Source organism: Mustelus asterias, chromosome 8 (assembly GCF_964213995.1).
Source record: "Mustelus asterias chromosome 8, sMusAst1.hap1.1, whole genome shotgun sequence".
NCBI classification, from domain to species: domain Eukaryota; kingdom Metazoa; phylum Chordata; class Chondrichthyes; order Carcharhiniformes; family Triakidae; genus Mustelus; species Mustelus asterias.
The window spans coordinates 137323694-137345905 of NC_135808.1; the positions used below are offsets into that span (position 1 = coordinate 137323694).

Sequence of the window (22212 nt, forward strand, 5' to 3'; positions counted from 1 at the left end):
TAGGTGGATTGGCCGTGGTAAATGTGTGGGTTTACAGGGATAGGGTGGGGGAGAGGGCCTGGGTAAGATACTCTGTCAGAGAGTCGATGCAGACTCAATGGACCAAATGGCCTCTTCTGAATGGCAGATTCAGGCACTGCTGGGACTGCAGCACTGACCCTCTGACAGTGCGGCACTCCCTCAGCACTGACCCTCTGACAGTGCGGCACTCCCTCAGTACTGACCCTCTGACAGTGCCGCACTCCCTCAGTACTGACCCTCTGACAGTGCGGCACTCCCTCAGTACTGACCCTCTGACAGTGCAGCACTCCCTCAGCACTGACCCTCTGACAGTGCAGCTCTCCCTCAGCACTGACCCTCTGACAGTGCGGCACTCCCTCTGTACTGATCCTCTGACAGTGCGACACTCCCTCAGTACTGACCCTCTGACAGTGCGACACTCCCTCAGTACTGACCCTCTGACAGTGCGGCATTCTCTCAGTACTGACCCTCTGACAGCACAGCACTCCCTCAGTACTGAACCTCTGCCAGTGCGGCACTCCCTCAGTACTGACCCTCTGACAGTGCGACACTCCCTCAGTACTGACCCTCTGACAGTGCTGCATTCCCTCAGTACTGACCCTCTGACAGTGCGGCACTCTCTCAGTACTGACCCTCTGTCAGTGCAGCACTCCCTCAGTACTGAACCTCTGACAGTGCGGCACTCCCTCAGTACTGACCCTCTGACAGTGCAGCACTCCCTCAGTACTGACCCTCTGACAGTGCAGCACTCCCTCAGTACTGAACCTCTGACAGTGCGGCACTCCCTCAGTACTGACCCTCTGACAGTGCGGCACTCCCTCAGTATTGACCCTTTGACAGTGCGGCGCTCCCTCAGTACTGACCTTCTGACAGTGCAGCACTCCCTCAGTACTGACCCTCTGACAGTGCGGCACTCCCTCAGTACTGACCCTCTGACAGTGCGGCACTCCCTCAGTTTTTCCCTGGATTGTCAGTTTCTCTGCTCAGATTTGTGAACAGCGACTTGAAGCCTTGACTTTGCCGGTTTGTCTCTATTGGTGTTTAGAATTAAATGTGTGGGTGGATAATACAGGGAATCCAAAACAGAGTAACAGGAATTTGAACCGAGAGTCCTCATCATTCAAACTGTTCGATTGAAAAATCCAACCGTTGTCGTCAGGGCCAGCGGCTAATCTGTTGTTGCCACAACAGGGATAAATATTTCTTTGAGTTCCTCCTCTCCTCACTGCAAGGTGATTGGAATATCCCAGAGGGAATAGTTTACTGGGGGATTCTGATCCGGGAATAACGAGTCTGGAAAGGTTAATGTACAGTCGGGTTTACTGGATAGTGAACAGCGAGTGAGATATTTCTAAGAGTCAGGATTAATGGGGTTAAAGTCTACAATCTCAACTTTAATCCACTGGCTCAAGTCTCTCCTGGGCCCTTGGTTTTCAGCTGGAAGATGAAGGGTTTTGTCAGAAATCCAGTTGACTCTGATATTCCAGAGGTAATCCGGGACCGGATGGGATGTACCCCAGGTTACTGTGGGAGGCGAGGGAGGAGATTGCGGAGCCTTTGGTGATGATCTTTGCATCGTCGATGGAGACGGGAGAGGTTCCGGAGGATTGGAGGATTGCAGATGTGGTCCCTATATTCAAGAAAGGGAACAGGGACAGCCCGGGAAATTACCGACCGGTGAGTCTAACCTCAGTGGTTGGTAAGTTGATGGAGAGGATCCTGAGAGACAGGATTTATGATCATCTAGAGAAGTTTAGTATGATCAAAAGTAGTCAGCACGGCTTTGTCAAGGGCAGGTCGTGCCTTACGAGCCTGGTTGAGTTCTTTGAAAATGTGACCAAACACATTGACGAAGGAAGAGCGGTGGATGTGGTCTATATGGACTTCAGCAAGGCGTTCGATAAGGTCCCCCATGCAAGACTTCTTGAGAAAGTGAGAGGGCATGGGATCCAAGGGGCTGTTGCCTTGAGGATCCAGAACTGGCTTGCCTGCAGAAGGCAGAGAGTGGCTGTGGAGGGGTCGTTCTCTGCATGGCGGTCAGTGACCAGTGGAGTGCCCCAGGGATCTGTTCTGGGACCCTTGCTGTTTGTCATTTTCATAAATGACCTGGATGAGGAAGTGGAGGGATGGGTTGGTAAGTTTGCTGACGACACCAAGGTAGGTGGTGTTGTGGATAGTTTGGAGGGATGTCAGAAGTTGCAGCGAGACATAGATAGAATGCAAGACTGGGCGGAGAAGTGGCAGATGGACTTCAACCCGGATAAGTGTGTGGTGATCCATTTTGGCAGATCCAATGGGATGAAGCAGCAATATAATATGAAGGGTACCATTCTTAGCAGTGTAGAGGATCGGAAGGACCTTGGGGTCCGGGTCCATAGGACTCTTAAATCGGCCTCGCAGGTGGAGGATGCGGTCAAGAAGGCGTACGGCGTACTGGCCTTCATTAATCGAGGGATTGAGTTTAGGAGTCGGGAGATAATGCTGCAGCTTTATAGGACCCTGGTTAGACCCCACTTGGAGTACTGCGCGCAGTTCTGGTCACCTCATTACAGGAAAGATGTTGAAGCCATTGAAAGGGTGCAGAGGAGATTTACAAGGATGTTGCCTGGATTGGGGGGCATGCCTTATGAGGATAGGTTGAGGGAGCTTGGTCTCTTCTCCCTGGAGAGACGAAGGATGAGAGGTGACCTGATAGAGGTTTACAAGATGTTGAGAGGTCTGGATAGGGTAGACTCTCAGAGGCTATTTCCAAGGGCTGAAATGGTTGCTACGAGAGGACACAGGTTTAAGGTGCTGGGGGGTAGGTACAGAGGAGATGTCAGGGGTAAGTTTTTCACTCAGAGGGTGGTGGGTGAGTGGAATCGGCTGACGTCGGTGGTGGTGGAGGCAAACTCGTTGGGGTCTTTTAAGAGACTTCTGGATGAGTACATGGGATTTAATGGGATTGAGGGCTATAGATAGGCCTAGAGGTGGGGATGTGATCGGCGCAACCTGTGGGCCGAAGGGCCTGTTTGTGCTGTGGCTTTCTATGTTCTATGTAACATGTGCCTTTCCCATTTGGAAATCCCAGCTACTGCTGAACATAAACTCCCTGAGATTGGGAAAATAGCATCTTCCAAACAGAGGAGGCTATTCAGCCCCATTTTTTCAAACTAAAGTCCTTTGAAACAGGGGAAAAGTTTCAGGGTCTTGGGTTAAAATGAGAGAAGTTGGATAATTGGATAGATTTTTCAGAGAGCCAGCATGGGCACAATGGGCCGAATGGTCTCCTGTGCTGTAAGATGGTATTAACAGCTGACAGAGGAATGAATGCTGGATATTAATATTGCTAAAAGCATCTGCTTCTTATCGGATTGACTGGAAGAATCTTTCTCATTTGCCCACTGCATTTTCTGCATAATAAAACTGAGTGGAGCTGATAATCAGTTCATTGTTTGGAAGTTGCTTTGGGACATCACAAGGTAATGGATGCTGCTATAGAAATGGAAGGCTTTGTTTGAAAGATGAGACCCAGAAACTCCAACATTCACCAGCTGTCACGACTCAATTGGATTCTCATAATTGGTGCTGGGATTCAGAAATAATTGGTTGTCAGACTTTTAGCCGAGCAAGTCACAGACGGTGTTTCTACAGAAGTAGTGATGATCCTCCCTTTAAGTCGACAGTTCCAGTGAGCCGCACAACACGTGTAGTGAAATCGCTGAGACAAGAGTTTCTGCTTAACCACATCCTCCTTCAAACTGACAGACAGCGAGTGAATTTAAAGGAAGTAAAATCGTGAGATCATCCTGTCACTGTGTAACTCATCAGTGCAGCAACACTTGGAGAATACAGTGTATAATTCATCAAATACAATGTATAGTTCATCAGATTGCACGGTTCATCAAGTAGTGTACGGTTCCTAGGAACACAGGAACATAGAATTTAGGATCAGGAGTAGGCCATTCAGCCCCTTGAGCCTGCTCTCCCATTCAATAAGGTCATAGCTGATTGGTTGACCTCCACCTTCCTGTCAGCCCTCCATAACCCTCGACTCCCTTCTGTGACAGAAATCTGTCTAATACTGTCTTGAATAAATTCAGTGACCCACAGCCTCTGCTGCTTTCTGGGGAGAAGAATTCCATAGACAAATGACCCTTTGAGAGAAAAAAAATCTCTCCATCGCCTTAAAAGAAAAATCTCTTATTCTTAAACTGTGTCTCCTGCTTCTAGTCACCCCCAAAAGTGAAAACATCCTCCAGCTATCCACCTGTCAAATTCCCTCAGGATCTTATAGAAACATAGAAGATAGGAACAGGAGGTGACCATTCGGCCCTTCGAGCCTGCTCCGCCATTCATTACGATCATGGCTGATCATCCAACTCAATAGCCTAATCCTGCTTTTTCCCCATAACCTTTGTCCCCATTTTCCCCAAGTGCTATATCCAGCCGCCTCTTGAATACATTCAATGTTTTGGCATCACCTACTTCCTGTGGTAATGAATTCCACAGGTCACCACTCTATGGGTAAAGAAATGTCTTCTCACCTCCATCCTAAATGGTCTACCCTGAATCCTCAGACTGTGACCCCTGGTTCTGGACTCCCCAACCATTGGGAATATCCTCCCTGCATCTACTCTGTCTAGTCCTGTTAGAATTTTATAAGTCTGTTTGAGATTCGTCTGAACTCCAGCGAGAATAATCCTAACTTAGTCAACCCAAATAAATGCGTTGTGGTCCATTTTGGTAGGTCAAATGGGATGAAGGAGTACAATAGAAAGGGAAAGACTCTTAGTACTGTAGAGGATCAGAAGGACCTTGGGGCCCGGGTCCATAGGACTCTGAAATCGGCCCCGCAGGTGGAGGAGGTCGTTAAGAAGGCGTATGGTGTGCTGGCCTTTATCAATCGAGGGATTGAGTTTTGGAGTCCGGGGATGATGATGCAGCTATATAAGACCCTCGTCAGACCCCACTTGCTCAGTTCTGGTCACCTCACTATAGGAAGGATGTGGAAAAGATTGAAAGGGTGCAGAGGAGATTTACAAGGATGTTGCCTGGATTGAGTGGCATGCTTTATGAGGATAGGCTGAGGGAGCTCGGTCTTTTCTCCTTGGAGAGACGAAGGATGAGAGGAGACCTAATAGAGGTGTTTAAGATGTTGAGAGGCATAGATCGGGTGGACTCTCAGAGGCTTTTTCCCAGGGTGGAAATGTCTGCTACTAGAGGACACAGGTTTAAGGTGCTGGAGGGTAGGTACAGGGGAGATGTTAGGGATAAGGATCAAGGAAAACCCCAAGGCTTTTTACTCTTATGTGAGGAATAAAAGAATGACCAGGGTGAGGTTAGGGCCGGTCAAGGACAGTAGTGGGAACTTGTGTATGGAGTCAGTAGAGATAGGCGAGGTGATGAATGAATACTTTTCTTCAGTGTTCACCAAGGAGAGGGGCCATGTTTTTGAGGAAGAGAAGGTGTTACAGGCTAATAGGCTGGAGGAAATAGATGTTCGGAGGGAGGATGTCTTGGCAGTTTTGAATAAACTGAAGGTCGATAAGTCCCCTGGGCCTGATGAAATGTATCCTAGGATTCTGTGGGAGGCAAGGGATGAGATTGCAGAGCCTTTGGCTTTGATCTTTGGGTCCTCGCTGTCCACGGGGATGGTGCCAGAGGACTGGAGAATGGCGAATGTTGTTCCTCTGTTTAAGAAAGGGAATAGAAATGACCCTGGTAATTATAGACCGGTTAGTCTTACTTCGGTGGTTGGTAAATTGATGGAAAGGGTCCTTAGGGATGGGATTTACGACCATTTAGAAAGATGCGGATTAATCCGAGATAGTCAGCATGGATTCGTGAAGGGCAAGTCGTGCCTCACAAATTTGATAGAATTTTTTGAGGAGGTAACTAAGTGTGTTGATGAAGGTAGGGCAGTTGATGTCATATACATGGATTTTAGTAAGGCGTTTGATAAGGTCCCCCATGGTCGGCTTATGATGAAAGTGAGGAGGTGTGGGATAGAGGGAAAGTTGGCCGATTGGATAGGTAACTGGCTGTCTGACCGAAGACAGAGGGTGGTGGTCGATGGAAAATTTTCGGATTGGAGGCAGGTTGCTAGCGGTGTGCCGCAGGGATCAGTGCTTGGTCCTCTGCTCTTTGTGATTTTTATTAATGACTTAGAGGAGGGGGCTGAAGGGTGGATCAGTAAATTTGCTGATGACACCAAGATTGGTGGAGTAGTGGATGAGGTGGAGGGCTGTTGTAGGCTGCAAAGAGACATAGATAGGATGCAAAGCTGGGCTGAAAAATGGCAAATGGAGTTTAACCCTGATAAATGTGAGGTGATTCATTTTGGTAGGACAAATTTAAATGTGGATTACAGGGTCAAAGGTAGGGTTCTGAAGACTGTGGAGGAACAGAGAGATCTTGGGGTCCATATCCACAGATCTCTAAAGGTTGCCACTCAAGTGGATAGAGCTGTGAAGAAGCCCTATAGTGTGTTAGCTTTTATTAACAGGGGGTTGGAGTTTAAGAGCCGTGGGGTTATGCTGCAACTGTACAGGACCTTGGTGAGACCACATTTGGAATATTGTGTGCAGTTCTGGTCACCTCACTATAAGAAGGATGTGGAAGCGCTGGAAAGAGTGCAGAGGAGATTTACCAGGATGCTGCCTGGTTTGGAGGGTAAGGTCATATGAGGAAAGGTTGAGGGAGCTAGGGCTGTTCTCTCTGGAGCGGAGGAGGCTGAGGGGAGACTTAATAGAGGTGTACAAAATGATGAAGGGGATAGATAGAGTGAACGTTCAAAGACTATTTCCTCGGGTGGATGGAGCTATTACAAGGGGGCATAACTATAGGGTTTGTGGTGGGAGATACAGGACGGATATCAGAGGTAGGTTCTTTACGCAGAGAGTGGTTGGGGTGTGGAATGGACTGCCTGCAGTGATAGTGGAGTCAGACACTTTAGAAACATTTAAGCGGTTATTGGATAGGCACATGGAGCACACCAGGATGATAGGGAGTGGGATAGCTTGATCTTGGTTTCAGATAAAGCTCGGCACAACATCGTGGGCCGAAGGGCCTGTTCTGTGCTGTACTGTTCTATGTTCTATGTTCTATAAGTTTTTCACACAGACGGTGGTGTGCGAGTGGAATCGGCTGCCGTCAGTGGTGGTGGAGGTAAACTCAATAGGGTCTTTTAAGAGACTCCTGGATGAGTACATGGGACTTAATAGGATGGAGGGTTATAGGTAGGTCTAGAAGGTAGGGATGTGTTCGGCACAACTTGTGGGCCGAAGGGCCTGTTTGTGCTGTAGTTTTTCTATGTTTCTATGTTTCTAACCTTCGCTGCACTCCCTCAAGAGCAAGAACATCCTTCCTCAGAAAAGGACACTAAAACTGCACACAATACTCTAGGTGTGGTCTCACCAAGGCCCTATATAATTGCAACAACACATCCCTGCTCCTGTACTCGAAACCCCTCGCAATGAAGGCCAACAGGCCATTTGCCTTCTTTACCACCTGCTGCACCTGCATGCTTACCTTCAGTGACTGGTGCACAAGGACACCCAGGTCCTGCTGCACACTCCCCTCTCCCAATTTACAGTTTATGTTTCAATAAGATCACCTCTCATTCTTCTAAACTCCAATGGGTAATAGCCCAACCTGTCCAACCTTTCCTCATGGGATAAGCTCCTCATCCCAATGAGTCAAGTAAGCCTTCTCTGAATTGTTTCTGACACATTTCTATCCTTTCTTGAATAAGGAGACCAAAACTGTATGCAGTACTCCAGATGTGGCCTCACCAATGTCCAGTACAACTGCAATAAAACATTCCAACTTTTATATTCCATTCCTCTTGCAATAAACACCAACATTCCATTTGCTTTCCTCGTCACTGCTATACCTGCATACTACCTTTTCCTGATTGATGGACCAGGACACCCAGATTCCTCTGTACCTCAGAGTTCTGCAATCTCTCTCTATTTAAATAATTTGCTGTTTTTCTAATTTTTCCTGGCAAAGTGGACAAGTTCACATTTTCCCACATTATGCTCCATTTGCCAATTTGTTTTCTCGCTCACTTAACCTGTCTATGTCACTTTGCAAATTCTCTATCTCCCCTTGATAATTTACTTACCTACCTATCACAGTGTCATTGGTAAATTTAGTTACCATAGATTCACTTCCGCCATCAAATAATTGATATAAATTGTAAACGGTGGATTCCCAGCACTGATTCCCGTGGCACTCTACACATCCTGCCAACCCAAAAAAGATCCATTTATCCCTACTCTCTGCTTTCTGTTAGCCAACCAATCCTTTATCTATGCTAATATGTTACCCCCTATACCATGTAATCCTATTTTGTATAGTAACCTTGGATGTGGCACCTTATCAAAAAGCCTTCTGGAAATCCAAATACACCACATCTACAGGTTCCCCATTATTCATTTTGGCATGTTACTTTCCCAAAAAAACAAGTTAAACATGTTTTCTCTTTCATAAAACCATCATCAAATACAGTGTACAGTCCATAAAATACAACACACAATACTATGAGTATTGTGTAAAGGTCCAATTCAAAAAAGGACAATGCAGCTATTGATTAGATACTGAGAGAGGAATTGGGATGATTGAAGGGAGGGAGGGATTATATTTGGAGGAGTGATTCCATCAATTGGAAATGTTGTCAATGGGGAAGAGAAGTTTGAGAGGCGATGTGATTGCTGTTTTTCGGATGAAAAGGGATTGGATAATGTCAGCCAGGAGCAGCTGTCTCCCTATGTCCAGAACAGTCGATCCAGAGAACATGACCTGAGCTTAAAGGGGAAATTTAAAACTAATCTGCGGAAACAATATTTCAGTGAATGAGTGATTAATCTCTGGAACAGACTCCCTAGGGAGACAGCAGAAGCCGTTCATATTGATTCATTCAAATGGAAGTTAGAGAGATTTCACTCAGAAACATTGACCAGTAACTGATCTGGACTAGCCATATAAATACTGTGGCTGCAAGAACAGGTCAGAGGTTGTTAATTCTACAGAAAGTAACTCAACTCCTAACCTTCCCAAAGGCTGTCCACCATCTACAATGAACAAGTCAGGAGTGTGATGGAGGTTGTTGGTGCTCTACAACAGCAGACTCCTGCATCGGACAACTTTCATCCAAGTGTTCTGAAAGAATTGGTTCAAGAATATCAGTGATTTCAATGGATATTTGCCTTCATTCTTGAGACTCCAGACAAATTCCAGAGGATTGGAAAATAGTAAATGTGACTACTAACTTCAGAAAGGAACAATGAATGAAGCATAGAATCACAGAGCCACGAGGTTTATTTCCACCACTGGGAAAGTGTGAAGGAATCATATAAAGAGCATCTTGGAGATTCTGTTAGAGGTTAGAAGAATGAGAGGTGATCTTACCTTATAAAATTGTTAGAGTAGATACCAGGAAGATGTTTCCACTTGTGAAGAACTAGGAGACAGTTTAAGAATAGGAGATCTTTCTTTTAAGATAGAGATGGGGAGAAATGTTTTCTGTCAGAGGGTGTTTAGTTTGAGATACTCTCTTCCCCAGAGAGCTGTGGAGATGGGGGTCAGTGAATAGATTCAAGGTTAAGTTAGACAGATTTTAGATAGATGAGAGTTATGGGGGGACAGACAAGAAAGTGGAAGTGATACCACAACCAGATCAGCCATGATCTTATTAAATGGTGAATGGTCAAGAGTGGGTAGATATAGGAGATTGTAGAAATTTCAGGAAGACATTTACCAGTGTTATGGACAGGAGTGGGGGGTCAGTTCAAAAATGACTGATGTTCCCTCTTATCACCTGTCTATAAAGAGGTGTCTTCAAATTGTCTTTTTTGGAATAAACATTAGCATATTTTCCAATCCCTTGGTTTTTGTGTGATCCGATTTCTACTAATAATCCCCACAGCAAACCCAGACTAGGATTAACTCAGAAAGTTAGTGTATTGCACGCATTCAAAAATATAACACCCCAAAGAGTGTGTGCAACTTCCCACTCTGCATTCATACAGGAAAGGGAGGGATAGAGAAGAGGAGGTTATATTGTATAAGACCACGATTAAACGGAATATTGGTTCTCGAGAACTCCAGAATCCAATAAGGAATTGCTACGCAGCATCAGATGGGAAAGTGGACTGAATGTGAGAGGCACACCAGGTTCTGAAGGTGTGTGAGTGTGCATGTGCGCATGACTTACTGGTTATGGACCCTCTGGAATAACACCCAATCGGCTTCTCTCTCTGCAGGAGAAAAGTACTCCTGTTAGCTTGAATGAGAGGAGGGGTCTCTGACCACCCCGCCCCCGCCCCCCTCATCTGGCTGAGGAGGAGCCACTGAACTGGCAGGTTGGAGTAGGGGTAGGGGCCTTGCTGAGATTACACCGATGGAGAGGCCTCTATCTCCACACAGTCCAGTGAGGATGTGCTGAACAATGCACATATACAGAAGTGACGCATGAAAATTAGGTGCGCAAAGGATTTATGCTTAACCATGAGCTAATTCACTGTGTTCTCACTGTAGGTTCCAGAACCAAGACCTATACCAAGAGGCAGAGATACCCCATTCTCCAGCTTCACCTCCACCCCCACTACCAACCCCACCTCCAAGGATGATGAATGCTGAACCCTCATCAGATACGGTACGGGCGGCACGGTAGCACAGTGGTTAGCACTGCTGCTTCATAGCTCCAGGGACGTGGGTTCGATTCCCGGCTTGGGTCACTGTGTGGAGTTTGCACATTCTCCTCGTGTCTGCGTGGGTTTCCTCTGGGTGCTCCGGTTTCCTCCCACAGTCCAAAGATGTGCGGGTTAGGTTGATTGGCCATGCTAAATTACCCCTTAGTGTCCTGAGATGCGTAGGTTAGAGGGATTAGCAGGTAAAATATGTAGGGATATGGGAGTAGGGCCTGGGTGGGATTGTGGTCGGTGCAGACTCGATGGGCCGAATGGCCTCTTCCTGCACTGTTGGGTTTCTATGATTCAGATACACCATCATACATTCAGTGGACCCTCCACTGGCACATTCACCTTGGTGGCTGTATGTTGTAGAGCAGTCTCGGGGTGATAGTCTGCTGAGCATATCATTGGCAAGTGCCGATAGCTGGTGGAGAAAGTAAAGGCTAAGATCTCTGACGCTCGGATGCTGCTGGAGATTAGGCACCTGCTCATCCCCTTGTGGACCATGAGAATGGACTCAACCAAAGTAGGTTCAATTCAGGGAGGGGAACATCTGTTTCTGGGGAAGGTGGGACCTGTACAAGCCAGACGGGTTGCACCTGAACTAGAATAGGACCAACATCCTTGTGGGGAGGTTTGCTGGTTCTATTGAAGTGTGGGTTAAATTAATTTGGCAGCGGGATAGGATATGGAGTGGAGGTACCACAGGGGGTGATACACAGCCAAATAGAGAAGAAAAACCAAGTCAGTCTGGAAGGCAGAGTGACGATAGACAAGTGAAAGCACAGGGGAATATGACAAGGCTGAATGGCATTTATTTTAATGCAGGGAGTGTTATGGGTAAGCAGTTGAACTGAGGATGCTGATTAACACATGGGAGTATGATATTTTTGCTATCACAGAAACATGGCGAAGGGAGGAGCAGGACTGGCAACTCAGTATTCCGGGGTATTGAATCTTCAGACGAGACTGGGGGGAGTGCCAAAGAGGAGGTGGTGTTGCAATATTAATCAAGGAGTCAATTACTGCAGTGAGGAGGGTGATATCTGAGCAGGCTCCTCAATTGAGGCCTTTTGGGTGGAACTTAAAAACAAAAAGGGGCAATCACTTTACTAGGAGTGTGCTATGTGCCCCCAAATAGTCAGGGAGAGATAGAAGAGCAGAGATGTAGACAAAGCTCAGAGAAGTGTAAAAATAATAGGCTAATAATAGTAGGGGGGATTTAAATTTCCCCAGTATTAATTAGGATAGGCAAAGTGTGAAAGGCTTAGAGGGGGCGGAATTCTCAAAGTGTATCCTGGTAAAGGTAACCCTGGTAATTATAGACCGGTTAGTCTTACTTCGGTGGTTGGTAAATTGATGGAAAAGGTCATTAGGGATGGGATTTACGACCATTTAGAAAGATGCGAATTAATCCAGGATAGTCAGCACGGATTCGTGAAGGGCAAGTCGTGCCTCACAAATTTGATTGAATTTTTTGAGGAGGTAACTAAGTATGTTGATGAAGGTAGGGCAGTTGATGTCATATACATGGATTTTAGTAAGGCGTTTGATAAGGTCCCCCATGGTCGGCTTATGATGAAAGTAAGGAGGTGTGGGATAGAGGGAAAGTTGGCCGATTGGATAGGTAACTGGCTATCTGATCGAAGACAGAGGGTGGTGGTGGATGGAAAATTTTCGGACTGGAGGCAGGTTGCTAGCGGAGTGCCACAGGGATCAGTGCTTGGTCCTCTGCTCTTTGTGATTTTTATTAATGACTTAGAGTAGGGGGGTGAAGGGTGGATCAGTAAATTTGCTGATGACACCAAGATTGGTGGAGGAGTGGATGAGGTGGAGGGCTGTTGTAGGCTGCAAAGAGACATAGATAGGATGCAAAGCTGGGCTGAAAAATGGCAAATGGAGTTTAACCCTGATAAATGTGAGGTGATTCATTTTGGTAGGACAAATTTAAATGTGGATTACAGGGTCAAAGGTAGGGTTCTGAAGACTGGAGGAACAGAGAGATCTTGGGGTCCATATCCACAGATCTCTAAAGGTTGCCACTCAAGTGGATAGAGCTGTGAAGAAAGCCTATGGTGTGTTAGCTTTTATTAACAGGGGGTTGGAGTTTAAGAGCCGTGGGGTTATGCTGCAACTGTACAGGACCTTGGTGAGACCACATTTGGAATTTTGTGTGCAGTTCTGGTCACCTCACTATAAGAAGGATGTGGAAGCGCTGGAAAGAGTGCAGAGGAGATTTACCAGGATGCTGCCTGGTTTGGAGGGTAGGTCTTATGAGGAAAGGTTGAGGGAGCTAGGGCTGTTCTCTCTGGAGCGGAGGAGGCTGAGGGGAGACTTGATAGAGGTTTATATGATGATGAGGGGGATAGATAGAGTGAACGTTCAGAGACTATTTCCTCGGGTGGATGGAGCTATTACAAGGGGGCATAACTATAGGGTTCGTGGTGGGAGATATAGGAAGGATATCAGAGGTAGGTTCTTTACGCAGAGAGTGGTTGGGGTGTGGAATGGACTGCCTGCAGTGATAGTGGAGTCAGACACTTTAGGAACATTTAAGCGGTTATTGGATAGGCACATGGAGCACACCAGGATGATAGGGAGTGGGATAGCTTGATCTTGGTTTCAGATAAAGCTCGGCACAACATCGTGGGCCGAAGGGCCTGTTCTGTGCTGTACTGTTCTATGTTCTATGTATCCAGGAGAGCTTTTTGAGCGAACACATTGTCCTTCAAGAGGCACAGGACCTCATTTAAAGAAATTAAGTTAGGCGGTTTGTAGAAGTGTGAGTGGGGGAGCATTTTGGTGATAGTGACCATAACTTGGTGAGATTTAAGGTAGTTATAGAAAAGGACAAAGATAGACTGGAAATAAATGTTCTGAATTGGGGGAAAGCCAATTTTAATAGGAAAAGACAGGATCTGACCAAAGTGGGCTAGGAACAGCTACTTGTCGGAAAATCTACATCAGTGTCATTCAAAAAGGAAACAGTGAGAGTTCAATGCCAATATGTTTCTGCAAGGTTAAAGGGTGGGAGCAACAGGTTCAGAGAACCCTGGATGTCAAGGGATTGGATAAGGAAAAGGAGGAAGGCTTACAGCAGATAAAAGGGGCTCAAAACAATGGATGCTCTCAAGGAACATAGAAAGTGCAAGGGGGAACTTAAAAAGAAATTACAAAAGCAAAAAACACTGGCGGGCAAAATAAAGGAAAATCCCAAGGAGTTTTATAGGTATATTAAGGGAAAGAAGGTAACCAGGGAAAAAGTAGGTCTCTCTGTGTGGAGGTGAAAGATGTCGATGAGGTATTAAATGAATATTTTGCATCTGTTCACTATGGAGGAGGAGGATGTAGATATGGAAAGCAGGGAGTGGTACTCTGATGTAATTGAACAGATTAGCATTCAACCAGAGGATATGTTAGCAGTTTTAATGGGCTTAAAAGTGGATAAATCCTCAAGCCCAGATGAGATGTATCCTCGGCTGCCGTGTGAGGCAAGGGAGGAGATTGCAGGGGCTCTGATGCTAATTTTAAAACACCTCTGGCCACAGGAGAGGTGGCTTTTGCTACCAAATTAACCTGTTGAACTTTAACCTGGTGTTGTGAGACTTCTTACTGTGTTTACCCCAGTCCAACGCCGGCATCTCCACATCATGACTATCACAGGAGAGATGCCAGAGGACTGGAGGACAGCTAATGTAATTACAGGTCAGTGAGTCTAACATCAATGGTAGGGAAATTATTGGAAAAAATTCTGAGGAACAGGGTGGCATGATGGCACAGCAGTTAGCACTGCTGCCTCACAGTGCCAGGGACCCGGGTTCAATTGCCGGCTTGGGTCACTGTCTGTGCAGAGTCTGCACGTTCTCCCCATATCTGCGTGGGTTTCCTCCTGGTTTCCTCCCACAGTCCCAAAGACACACTGGTTAGGGTGGATTGGCCATGCTAAATTCTCCCTCAGTGTAGCCGAACAGGCGCCAGAGTGTGGCGACTAGGGGATTTTCACAGTAACTTCATTGCAGTGTTCACGTAAGCCAGCTTGTGACACTAATAAATAAACTTTAACTTTAATTTCCACTTGAAGAGGCAAGGATTAATCAATGATAGACAGCGGGCTTTGACAGAGGGTGATCATGTAAACCTGAGGAGGTGACTAGGTGTGTAGATGAGGACGGTGCAGTTGATGTAGTCTACATGGACTTCAATAAGGCTTTTGACAAGGTCCCATATGGGAGGCTGATGAAGAAGGTCAGAGCTCATAGGATCCAGGGCAACTTGGCAAATTGGATCCAAAATTGGCTTAGTGGCTGGAGGCAGAGGGTGATGCTGGAAGGTTGTTTGTGTGACTGGAAGCCTGTGTCCAGTGATGTTCCGCAGGGATCGGTGCTGGCTCCCTTGCAGTGTGAAGTGTATATTAATGATCTAGACATGAACGTGGGAGGTATGATCTGTAAATTCGCAGATGACATAAAAATTGATGGTGTGATAAATAGCGAGAAGGAAAACCTAAGATTACAGGACAATATAGACGGCTGGTCAGATTGGCAGAAAAGTGACAAATGAAATTTAACCCTGAAAAGTGTAAGGTGATGCATTTTGGGATGAGTAACAAGTCAAGGAAATCCAAAATGAATGGTAAGATGTGAGGAAGTACAGGGGTACTTCAAAGACAGGTAAAGAAGGCATACTTGCCTTTATTAGCCGAAGAAAAGAATGTAAGAGCAGGGAAGAGTCAGGAGGTTATGATGGAGCTGTATAAAATGCTAGTTAGGTCACAGCTGGAGCACTGTGTGCAGTTCTGGTCACCACACTATAGGAAGGATGTGATTGCACCGAAGTGGGTACTGAGAAGATTCATCAGGATGTTGCCAGGACAGAAGCGTTTCAGCTACGAAGAGAGGCTGGTTGGGCTGGGGTTGTTTTCCTTAGAGCAGAGAAGGCAAAGGGAGTCCTGACTGAGGTGTACAAAACTATGAGGGACACAGATAGGGTAGATAGAAAGAAACATTTCCCCTTAGAGGGGTCATTAACCAGGGGGCATAGATTTAAGATAAGGGACAGGAGATTTTGAGAGGACTGAGGAAAAACATCTTCACCCAGAGGGTAGTGGGAATCTGGAACTCACTGCTTGAAAGGGTATTGGAGGCAGGAATCCTCACAACATTTAAGAAGCATTTAGATGAGCACTGGAAACACCACAGGATACAAGGCTGCAGACCAAGTGCTGGAAAACAGGATTAGAACAGAAGGATGATTGATGGCTGGGGAAGACACGATGGGCCGAAGGGCCTCTTTTTGTGCTATAAAGCTCTATGACTAACATCAAACAGAAATGGCAGAGGCCACCAGAACAAAAATACAATGCAATGAAACATAAATATCTCTGCCCATGAGGGAACCCCAGCCTCCCACCTAATAGAGGATTAGAAGCCACAGTGTAGTCGAGTTGCAGCAGAGCCTTATTTGTCCTGGAATCTGATGGCAATGTGGGTGTCACAGGTCCGTCTGCCACATTGCACCATCATCTGAGCATCTTCTGCTGCATTCGCAACATCCACTCCCTCATCAGCAACATTGTCTGCCCCTTCCTCCTCATCAGAGGGAACATCTGGCTTCTCCATCTCCCCTTCTGCAAAATCATCCCCCTTTGCTGAGTGAGGCTGTACAGGGCCCAGTAGAATACACTGATCCTGGACACTTTTTCTGTTGAGTATAACAGTGCTCTGCCTGAATGGCCCAAGCAGTGGAACCTGAGTTTTAGTTGGCCCATTGCGGGTTCCTATGGAGACAAGGACTGCTTTGTATCTCTCCTCAGCAGCACTCTGTGTAATCGGCTCTGGTGCCATTATTTGCTCCTCTGTGGGTATCTTGTCACCAAGGGGCCAACCCTACAGCCAATGAGGTGGAGCAAACACTTGTGGCACCTGTGAGTTGTTCATGACATGGACGTCGAGAGAGCTCCCAGGATAGCAGAGACATACTGACCAGCTGCACATTCAGAGAGTGAACACCCTTTCTGTTTCTGAATGTTGTGGCCTAATCCCAGGGAGATCTCATTGCCACATCTGTGCAATCAATTTCCCCTTGTACCTATGGGAATCTAGCGATTGCAGCAGATTCCACATTCCTGGCTATCTGGCGCCCGGGGTAAGGAGTGAACTTCACCAAATAATTTGTTCTTCTGAAGAGGACCCATGTCACCTCCCACATGCATTCGTGTGTGGCAGACTAGGATATTCCCCAATTATCACCAACGCAGACGTGGAAAGAGCCAGAAAGATTACAAGTATGTCCGTTGCTCTTCCCACAATCATTCTGGACCTCAGGATCTGCGAAAGCTTGATTTGAACATAGAACATAGAACAGTACAGCACAGTACAGGCCCTTCGGCCCTCGATGTTGTGCTGAGCTTTGTCCGAAAACAAGATCAAGCTATCCCACTCCCTATCATTCTGGTGTGCCCCATGTGCCTATCCAATAACCGCTTGCAAGTTCCTAAAGTGTCCGACTCCACTATCACAGCAGGCAGTCCATTCCACACCCCAACCACTCTTTGATTTGATTTGATTTGATTTATTATTGTCACATGTATTAACATACAGTGAAAAGTATTGTTTCTTGCGTGCTATACAGACAAAGCATACCATTCATAGAGAAGGAAACAAGAGAGTGCAGAATGTAGTGTTACAGTCATAGCTACGGTGTAGAGAAAGATCAACTTAGTGCAAGGTAAGTCCATTCCAAAGTCTGACAGCAGCAGGGAAGAAGCTCTTTTTGAGTCGATTGGTGCGTGACAATGGGAATTAGCAGCCGAGTGATGGTGGGGCTGAAATGAAAGCAGCCCAACAGTTCAGGATATCCCCCAGTCTTGCACTACAGTCAACCGCCTCTACTACGACAAGATGTATCTCGTGGAGTGCCACAGAGATTGGCGCTGGGGCCTCAACTATTTACAATCTATATCAATGACTTGTATGAAGGGACTGAATGTATGGTAGCTAAATTTTCTGATGATACAAAGATAGGTGGGAAAGTTTTTTTATTCATTCGTGGAATATGGGCGTCGCTGGCTGGTCAGCATTTATTGCCCATCCCTAGTTGCCCAAGAGCAGTTGAGAGTCAACCACATTGCTGTGGCTCTGGAGTCACATGTAGGCCAGACCAGGTAAGGACGGCAGATTTCCTTCCCCAGAGGATATTAATGAACTGGATAAAGTGAATCAGCGTAAAGTGACATGAGTAAATTGTGAAGACAAAGAAGATTTACAGAGGGAATTAGATAGGTTAAGTGGATGGGCAAAAAAACGAGGCAGGTGAAGTATAATGTAAGAGACCAGAATGTTACCTTAAATGGAAATAAATTTCAGAATTCTGTGCTAGAGTGGGATTTGGGTCTCTTGCTACATGAACCGAGAAGGAACTGGGTTTCTATTAGAACCTGGTATAGTTTCCTGGCCATCAGAACTGAGACTGGCTTCTTATTTCAGAGCGATTCAACTCATTGAATTTAAATTCCTCAGCTGCTGTTGTGGGATTTGAACTCATATCTCGGGATGATTAGTCTGCTCTCTGGATTACCATTCCAGTAACATCACCATTATGTTACTGTTCCTGACATCTCATTTCCATTTACATTTCATCCCATTTACAGTTTAAATAAAATCCATTGAAATGTGAAGTGGATTAAATTTATCCCATTTCATTTTGACTCAAACATTCATTTAATGAATTAATCTGATTGAGGTTTTGCTGTTTTTGTGAAGTGCTGGGAGGGAGAATTACTCTTTCCTGCAATCTCCCTTATTAAACTGCATTAGTGACTGGCTGACTGTCTCATCCCATTTGTGAGTGTGTGTGTGCACGAGTGTGTGTGTGTGCACGAGTGTGTGTGTGTGTGCGCGCGAGTGTGTGTGTGCGCGCGAGTGTGTGTGTGTGCGCGTGCGAGTGAGTGTGAGGGTGAATGTGAGTGAGTGAGTCAGTGAGTGAATGAGTGTATGTGTGCACGAGTGTGTGTGTGAGCATTGGTGAGTGTGAGGGTAAATGTGAGTGAGTGAGTGAATGAGTGTATGTGCGAATGTGTGCACGAGTGTGTGTGTGTGAGCGTGAGTGAGTGTGAGGGTGAATGTGAGTGAGTGAATGAGTGCATGCGTGCATGTGAGTGCGAATGTGTGTGTGTGTGTGTATGAGTGTGAGCATGAATGAGTGTGAGCATAAGTGAATGTGTGAGTGAGTGAGTGAGATGGGAGGAGAGATTGAGTCAGGGAGACAGGCAGACAACCTGATCTTTGAATTCTTGTCAATGCTGGAGTGGGAAAGCAGGGTTTGTGTTGGAAAGTGCTGTGTGCTCAGATAAGGTTGTCAGAGAAGAATGAACAAGGTGACTGATGCGCTATCAATTAGGCAAAAGACTACTTGTGTGCCAATACAACTGTAGGCTTTTATTCATAATAGAACCAGGAGCACATCCCAACAGATAACTGACCCGAACTGAACAAGGGGGAGGAAACAGACACCTTTATACTGGGTGACAAGGGGAGGAGCCGGCAGGGGATGTGTCCAGGCAGGACAAACACACAACGGTGGTCCAGGCAGGACAAAGGCACAACTGAAGTCCACCACAGTGACTGGCTGAACAGCAGAATCTGCCGTATCTCCCTCAACCCAGTCTCAACCTTCATGGTGGGATTTGAACTCCTGTTCTCTGGATTACTGCTGTTGCAACATAACCTCTCCAGCACCGTAGCCGGTACATGATATCACCACAGCATCTGTGCAGGAATTGATTTATTTGCAGCAATGTTACAGTCACAGTCTGAATACATTCTCACCCTGAAGACTTTCCGGCTCACTCACCCACTCATATTGAATACAGACTCAGAGAACAGAAGCTTAGGAGACGGAACAGATTGGGAAATGAGAGAGCAAGTAAATGTGTAAAAAAAACAGCTACATATTCAAACATGCAAATGATCAGAAAAAGGCTGATAAATTCCTGCAGGATTTTCAGGCACTGACTGATTAAATGGCAGCAAGAAGCCAATATTTATCTCTTAACCAAGATGAACTGGGCACAGATTAGCTGGCCCATGGGATCTTGCTGTGCACAAAGTGGCTGATCTGTCTCCTACATGACTAATTACTGACTGGCTGGGAAGTGTTAGAGACCACCCTGAGCTGGGGATGCTGACACGACAACATTTAATCTGCTCTGACTGGATCCACTCAATGTTTCAGACACAGCTCCAACAGTGGAATATGGAACTGCTCACAGACTGTGATTGTTTCTAAAACAGTTCATTAATTGACTGAGAGAATAATTCCCTCTGATAAACTACATGTTCTGCAATAAATTATACATTTTTAATTATTGGTAAAACATATGGCTGATTACTAAATCAGGAGTATTCCCCAAGCAATGATGTAGGAACCAGTTATGCTGCCGAGATAATGAACAGAATGAGCAGATAATTCATACCCCCACACAGAGCGGAATTTACAACAATACCATTGCAGGACACTTTGTAACAGACTGAGATCAGAGCAGATTCTCACACAAGGTGACATGAGAATAACATGAATTGGGGCCAATCTGGTGCTACTTGTGCTCAGTCAGCACCTTGTGAAATGAAACATCTCCAAACAGCTCAATCGAGAATAGACATTACAAACAACAGTCAGATACACAACAGCAAACACTCCCCACTGGAGATATCGGCCAGTCAGATACACAACAGCAAACACTCCCCACTGGAGATATCGGCCAGTCAGATACACAACAGCAAACACTCCCCACTGGAGATATCGGCCAGTCAGATACACAACAGCAAACACTCCCCACTGGACATATCGGCCAGTCAGATACACAACAGCAAACACTCCCCACTGGAGATATCGGCCAGTCAGATACACAACAGCAAACACTCCCCACTGGACATATCGGCCAGTCAGATACACAATTGGACACATTCCCCACTGGAGATATCGGCCAGTCAGATACACAATTGGACATGTTCTCTTCCAATGCTGGACCCTCCTGCGATTGAAACACTTTTATTGATGCAATTTTTAAAAATTGGCAATTTTGAACATCGGAATTACATCTCTCCTTAACCTTCTCTGCTCTCAGGGGAACAATCCCAGCTTCTTCAGTCTCTCCACAATCACTGAAGTCCCTCATCCCTGGGAACATTCTCGTAAATCCCTCACTCTCTCTCCAAGGCCCTGACATCCTTCCTAAAGTGTGGAACTCAGAATTGGACCCAATCCTCCAGCTGAGGTCTAACCAGTGATTTATAAACATTGACCACTGTATCCGAGTTCTTGCATTCACTGTGTCTGTTATTAACTCCAGTGTAGGAGCTTGAAGGGAATTCACTTTGTTAAAACCATTCAGTGCTTGTCCATTCACACAAGAGTGGCTGATTCAGAAAGGACTATACTCACCAGCGTGCAGTACATCTCTGGGGGCTCTCCACATGTACTGTTGGGGGGATCCAACCTGATCTTGAGGAACCTGGTGAGGAGAGCAGCCTCAGGCTGACAGGCCATGTAATCCCAACTGACCCCCTGATCCCAGTGAACCTGAGTCTTACACAGGTCATAGTGTCCCCAGGATGGGAAATGCTGGGCAGTGAGAGACAAGCTCACCCAAAGGGCCTGAAGAGGCAACAAACTCAACACGCTCATCACTTTGATTGGACCCTACTCAGAGAGGGAAGATCTCAGTCCGTCTGGAGGTGATTCAGGGGTCTCCACTCTGACTGGATTCTCACTCAGAGAGAAAGGAACTCAGTGTGTGCTGGTGTTGAGGGTGTTAATATTCCAGTTGCTTTTCCCAGTGTTGGTGAGGGCACTCCAGGTAATGGGAATTCTAGCTGTTTTTCCCAGAATTGGTGGCAATGTTCCAGATGTTAGTATTCCAGCAGTTTTCAGAGTGTTGGTAGGGATATTCCAAGTTTTGGGAACTCCAGCTATTTTTTAAGTGTTGGTGGGGATGTTGGCATTCCAGCTGTTACGGTGTTGTTGTTCCAGATGTTGGGATTTCTAGCTGTTTTACCCCGTGTAGGTGGGATGTTCAATATGTTGGAATTCCAGCTGTTTTTCCCAAGTGTTTGCTGCAGCAGACAGATGTTCTGATTGGCTAATCAGTCAGTATTGGGAGCCAATGTGATGCCGATCACCTGACAGAGTTGGTTTTCCATCGATTTCCTTTTCCTTCTGGGATCAGCTCCCTGTCAGGAGAGAAATGAAATCAGTGATTTTGGAACAGTTGCTGCTCCTGACCTTTGACCTTGACCTTGAGTCTCCTCCTCCAATCAGCTGCAACGTGAGAGGGAAAGAAAGACCAATCGGGAAACTCAGCAGCCAATGGGAGGTCAATAAATGAGACACGGAAAGATCCCAACTGAGAGAGAAGCTTTTCTCCGCCCTCCATCATCTGAATCCAAACTCAGCAGCATCTCAAACTGAAAAAAACAACAAATTATTCCCATTTTTATACAAATTTCTGACTCTG

At 46.1% G+C, this 22212-nt stretch overlaps 1 protein-coding gene across 1 annotated transcript in view; it reads right to left on the reverse strand.

Annotated features, from left to right (window-relative positions):
* LOC144497795 (netrin-G1-like) overlaps window positions 1–21362 on the reverse strand; it is a 102669-nt gene extending 81307 nt beyond the window's left edge. The window contains exon 1 of the mRNA XM_078219232.1: window positions 21141–21362. Coding sequence (XP_078075358.1) covers window positions 21141–21245 — 105 coding nt within the window. The 5' untranslated portion in view covers window positions 21246–21362. The remainder of the gene's footprint in view (window positions 1–21140) is intronic.
* Between the last annotated feature and the right edge of the window lie 850 nt (window positions 21363–22212).